At 36.3% G+C, this 5,930-nt stretch overlaps 1 protein-coding gene across 1 annotated transcript; it reads right to left on the bottom strand.

The window, feature by feature from the left end:
* Positions 1-225: 225 nt before the first annotated feature.
* On the bottom strand, positions 226-3,193 carry LOC146636567 (placenta-specific gene 8 protein-like). Its single transcript, XM_085350901.1, has 3 exons — positions 3,085-3,193; positions 2,726-2,871; positions 226-366 (listed from the first exon to the last, which is right to left on the bottom strand). Exons 1-3 carry the CDS (start codon positions 3,191-3,193, stop codon positions 226-228), a joined length of 396 nt encoding a protein of 131 aa, XP_085207027.1.
* Positions 3,194-5,930: the final 2,737 nt, after the last annotated feature.

Genomic DNA, 5,930 nt, shown 5'->3' with positions numbered 1-5,930 from the left:
ACAGTGACCATGTGAAATTATACAGATTTTACTAGCCAGAGTAAACAAACGTTCTCAGTTGTATTATATACCAAACAAGCAAACAAAACTCAAAGCATCTGGTTTTAACACAGACTCTACATATTGTATTGAACTACACAAGCATCAGCACTTTGAAATACTTAAAATGAACTTTAAAATACTGTTGGCCATCTTCACTCAACCAACAGCCAAAATGGTTACATCCTACACTGTGACAACTTGAGTGGTGACCACCGTTGAGGTGGCCGGCTGCATGTAGGCCCTGATCTTCACCTCACGATGCATCTGGCACCAGACACACTCGTAACACCAAAGTATTTTACAGCAGTCATCACAGCACGAACCCTGCAGGATGGAGAAGAAAAAGAAGAGAAGAATAAGACATAACTCAACACAATGAGGCAAACATGGTGAAGTCCCCATGCTTGTCTGATTTAGAGTACTCTCAGTGTTCACTTGCGAATGTGAACCAACAGCCAAGTAGTTCTTTGATGCTGTTATAAGAAGCTGGGTGAGTTAATAAAAGTGAATTTGTTCACAGCCGTAGTTTCCTGTTAAACAGATTTGAACAAACTGTCGTTACACTGTCTGTGTGTTTAATGAAGGCACACGGGGTATGTTTGAATGGTCAGTTTCACTTGATTGATTGATTGATTGATTGATTGAATCTTTATTTTGAACATGTTGAAAAAGTACAACAACATAGAATTAAAAGAGAAAAATGAACAAAGCAAAACAAAAGGAAAACGAGCAACCACAACTACAAATAACGTTCATGTTCAAAAAGCAGCAGGAAGAGGCATAAGCTTATTTAATCCCACCCCTTTTCCACTATCTAGTATCAATAGACTACAGAAATACCTCCTTGCAATTACATTATATGTTATGTGTAATTTTTTTTATTATTCTTTTTTATATATATATATATATATATATATATATATATATATATATATATATATATATATATATATATATATATATATATATATATATATATATATATATATATATATATTTCTTTCTATCTATCCATACATACGCACATATACACATACGCACATATACACATTTTCAATAACCCCAGTAACACCTCAAAGGATACACAACCTACAAATATATATACAGTATACCCATACCTACATACCTGTGCACCCGCACACACATGAAAATGTTGGACAAGAACACCCTATCAAATCTCTACGTCTTCCCTACCCTGTAAAAACCATATCCTTAAACTGCTTTTTAAACTGTGCCATGCTTGGACATTGCTTCATATCTTTACTTAGTCTGTTCCACAGCTTCACTCCACACACAGAGATGCAAAGACTTATTAATCTTGTACGGATACGAGGATGTTTTAAATTTAATTCCCCCCTCAAATTGTATCCCTGTTCCCTTTTAGAAAACATTTTTAGAATATTGTCAGGAAGCAGGTTATTTATTGCTTTATATATAATTTGTGCTGTGAGAAAATTAACCAGATCTGTGAATTTTAGAATTTTTGATTTTAAGAATAGTGGATTTGTCTGATCTCTGTAACCAGTTTTATGGATTATCCTTATGGCCCTTTTTTGTAATAGAAAGAAGAGAAATAAGAATGTGGGTGGCAGCTGTAATAATGTTTAGGAAAAAGAGCTTCTTTAATTACCTCCTTTAGCAAACAATTGACTGGAGCATCCTTTATGAAAGGAGAGGAGAAAATGCCATCCCACAATTCATAGCAACGGCTCATCCAACTATTCATGAAAACTATCCAGTACGCAGATCTTAATTATAACTGAATTTTCCGATTTGTGCCATAAGCTAGTGATTTTTCACAACAGCCTGCTAAACACATGAAGAACGTGCAGAAGATGTGTGTCAATTTTCTGTGTTACCAAATTTTATCAAGTTGGCAAAGCACAAAGCTCATCACAATAACTCATAAAGAAACAAAACCTTTACAGGAGTGTAGTTGGCTTACATCCACCAAGGAATTCAAGGTCAACTCAATGATGGTTGAAGATTTTTAAAAAGCCTTATAAGATTGAAAATATGATCATTACATGCGTATGTATGTTCAGCAGGTATCTTCAGCACCTCCAACCTCTCCTTCAAGGTCATGAAATGGAGCTAATGGTCCAAGTGATAATAATGCTATACAGGGCTATTTATTAAAACTATATTTCTCATTGTCATTGTTCCTATTGAAAACATGTGCACATATAGGGAATGATATATGGGCACTGTAAATATCCCGTTACTTTGGACCCCTGACCTTTCTGCAATGTCAAATAAGGTCAAATTTTCATGAAATTCTACTTGTTACTTATTGGCAACATTTAGGAAATAGTACTGCTATATGGGGACTCAAAAACCTGATTTCTGCATTGTACATCTATGGTTTTCTTTCAAGTTGACCCAAAATGTGTTATTTTTATTGCACTATATATTCTTTAAAAAAAAAAATGAAAACAAAATATGAATTTATAAAAAAAAAAAAAAAGAATTTATAAAACTGTACAAAATGCAACACTTTTCAATTATTCGGTGAGCTGGCCTAACGGAAGTTTGCACTCTCAGTATGTTTCTTTTTATGTTGATTTTTGTAGGAAAAGCATATCTTTTAAAAAGAAATACAATTTAAATAAAATAGTTTTCACTCCTCAGTTTAGCTTGGCTAACAGCAATAACCTTGACCCTCCCTCGCCCCCAGCCTTACAGGGATGCCGTAGCGGTCTCTGATCGACTGGCGAAGCGTGCAGGACACCACGCAGCATACATCACAGAGTGGGAGGCAGCAACACCACCCGTGCTTGTTGGCTGTATCACACTGCATGCAGGGGAAACACCAAAGGGCACAGCAACCTCGACAGAAGAGAAAAAAAAGTATGCAGACAAGTTTATTTCACTGTTGAATAAGTTCTCCTTCAACAACTAGCTTGTGCATCCTGTGTTTCATATGCTGACTTCAGTCCTACCTTCAGATGGTCAGATACTCAAGACCCTCTGAATAAAAGTCTGAGAAGAGAGTTGATACAAAAACCACTACTGTTTGTAGAGTTTGCTAGATTAACTTACAAGTGCCCATATCAGCACAGCAATCACAGAGGCCAGTGCTCCAGTGCCCAGGGTGTTGATTAGTGCTGGAGACTGTCACTATCTGGGTGGCCACCTGGTATTGAGCCATTTCTGGAGGAAAGAAGGTAGAAATAGAGATGCATTGAAGGGTTATAGTTTTAGTTGCTCCTCTGTACGGAGAAATCAAATGCTAGAATATGAAAAAGATAGCAACATTACTGTCCACAGTGTGGATATTTTTACAAATAACAGTTTCCTGTTTCGTGAAAATCACTGCAAAGACCATTGGCACAAAAGTTACGAGTACATCTTTTAAAACTCAGAAATTTGATAAAACCCAGCTTATAAACTGCATTCACAATACATTTCAAACCAATAACTTTTATAAATCTACCGTTTCAAACAGTTCAAAGTCACACAAATTCTTAATCTGTCTTGAATGCTGAGCATTCAAGACAGATTAAGAGATATTTAGTGTTATTTATCCATCTTTTTCTTTGGTACATAATCCCATATATCTTGCTTGATATATTTGATGTCTTCAGTTTGTATCTACAATGTAGAAAGTAATAAAAGTAAAGACTTTTGGCTGGTAGTGAATATACATATATATCTACATATATGTGTATATGTACACACACACACATTTAATTTGAGCACAATAGGACTTATTTGGGTAGCTCAAATACGTCACCTGGTTTTCTCTCACTCTAACCTCTGGTCTGTCTCAGTTAAGCTGCCCACCTAACACTAGTTTTTATTTGTATTTTTTTAGAGTCGTGGCCCTGGTGTTATGTATAGGTAAAATGTGAAGAGGCACTGTTGTTACGAGCTCTTAGAAGTTTCATAGCCTTGAAAGAAATCACGAAGGTGTAGAAGAATCGGATGTGTAGAGTTAATGGAGCAATGATAAAATGTATGTAACACTAAACAAGTGAGTACTGGGTCTGATTGATTTCCTTTGACTGTGTTTTGTCGCCTTTAAAACACCTGTAAGGGTGTAAGCATGTATGTGGGCTACTTCCTATTTTTTTTTAAGAATCCTTACCTATCAGAATTTATTTAAAGTGCACTTTAACATGGTGTTAAATAACATTTGCATGCCTGTCTTGCACAAAAGCAATGATGCATGAAAGTGATGCATCTACAGCCCTTCCTGGTTTCTTACTATCATTTCACAGGAAACAGACAGATGTACATTCTCTGTCTCATTTGGTGCACATCAGACAATACATGAAACTCATCAAACCCACAGGGCTGATCAGAAGATTCTAATGTGTCAAAGTGTTTATGCAAATAATAATATGCGCTTCACACACTGTGTAATACAAGGATAACAGGATGTTTTTTACTGCTGAAACAGTGAAAAACACGATTTAATATCATGCAAGGAATTCATTAATAGTATTATTTGTATACTTCTCTACAACAGATATCTAATGAAACGTGTGAGTTTCTGCCTTTTTTTTTTTTCCACATGGCTGTTGCTCCACTCAAATGTCTTCTGAAATGAAAGTATTTCATCTTCCTCCTCTGCCTTTCAGATGATTTCCCTCCAAATTTGGTATTAGTCTTTAACTCCGCCTTTCGGGCTGTCTTCTCTTAACTGGCTTCATCGGGTCTCAACAGTCTTTTAGTTATTTTCAGGAAGTGACATCTGTGCCATAGCAGTTACATCTTGAGGTCAGCTTTGCATTACATGAGTCAATGTGATTGCAAAAAAGATGAACTGACATCTGCAAAGTGTCTCTTAAATTCAGTTTAAATGTGAGGCCACTTTTTTACATTCAGAATGAGAATGACACAACAAAAACACATAAAAACAACAATTATATACAGAAGGCCTGTCACTTAACTAAAAGCCCAACACTGCCCTCCACAGCAGAACAGATATTAGCACAGCCTCACCTTCTCTCTTTCTAACCTCTAGTCATTGTTGATAAAGCTCATAAGTCTCCGTATCATTGCTGAAAGGGCTGAGTTGATTATCATTGAGTTGAGGATCTCACTTTCCTTCCTCGTTTCATGGCTGGAAGTGTCCTGAAGTGTGTGTAAGAGCTGTTGTTGTAGCAGCAGTGCCATGACAGTTAGATTGCCTGAAGGCACGCAATCACAACATTATTAGCAAGGAGAAATAAATTGTGCTCCTCTTCAGATTAAGTATGTAGGAAGATGGTGATGAAGCTAATTTAACAGCTCCTCCATTTCTCCCAACATTTACCTCTCTATGTTTTTTTTATGTTAAGGATCAGGGCACTGTGTGCCACTCCAACAGGTCCCATTCCAGAGGAGTGTTAGCGTTTGAAACTAGTGATGTGTCGGTCACGAACGAAATGGTTCTTAGAGCCGACTCTTTGATGTGAACGACGCGAGCCGGATCCTTATCGCGAGCCGTGGGTGTTTTTTTTTTGTTTTTTTTCTTTCTCTCACCCTCTCTCTCGCACTTTTTTCCAGCAAGTACCAACAACCGGATTTGGTGTGTGGTAGTAACAGGTAAATGAACTTTTTTTTTAAGATTATTTGAATATATATGAGTGCTTGAGTATAAATACACAAACAATACACATATGCTTTCAATTGTGTAATTTAAGTGATCTAGGTAGCTCTGTTTTGGAAGTTAATGCTAGAAATGTGTTTTGGAATTTGTACGTGCTTTTTAGAGTTTGTACGTGCTTTGTCTCTAGGGGCCACCGCATATATTTATATATAAACATATATAAATAAAACCACTCTTTTTTACATTAGTAATTCCTTTTGTGCATAATTTTATATTATTGTTAATAATAAATTAATTAAAGCAACAAAACAACCTGAAGATCCGGTTCGGAGCCGAAAGAGCCGGTTCT

Source organism: Diplotaxodon limnothrissa, linkage group LG3 (genome assembly GCF_057381915.1).
Source record: "Diplotaxodon limnothrissa isolate DT_005_m linkage group LG3, D_limnothrissa_male_GT1.1, whole genome shotgun sequence".
Lineage (NCBI taxonomy): Eukaryota > Metazoa > Chordata > Actinopteri > Cichliformes > Cichlidae > Diplotaxodon > Diplotaxodon limnothrissa.
Note: the sequence above shows the minus strand (reverse complement) of the source record. Positions and strands in the feature narration are given on the sequence as shown.

Excerpts from the sequence above, each read along its gene's own strand:
- LOC146636567 (XM_085350901.1), bottom strand. The coding sequence starts at position 3,193 with ATGGCTCAATACCAGGTGGCCACCCAGATAGTGACAGTCTCCAGCACT. Across the intron at positions 2,872-3,084 it reads CTGTGCTGATATGGGCACTT|GTTGCTGTGCCCTTTGGTGT; the intron begins GTAAGTTAATCT and ends TCTTCTGTCGAG. Across the intron at positions 367-2,725 it reads GAGACCGCTACGGCATCCCT|GGTTCGTGCTGTGATGACTG; the intron begins GTAAGGCTGGGG and ends TCCATCCTGCAG.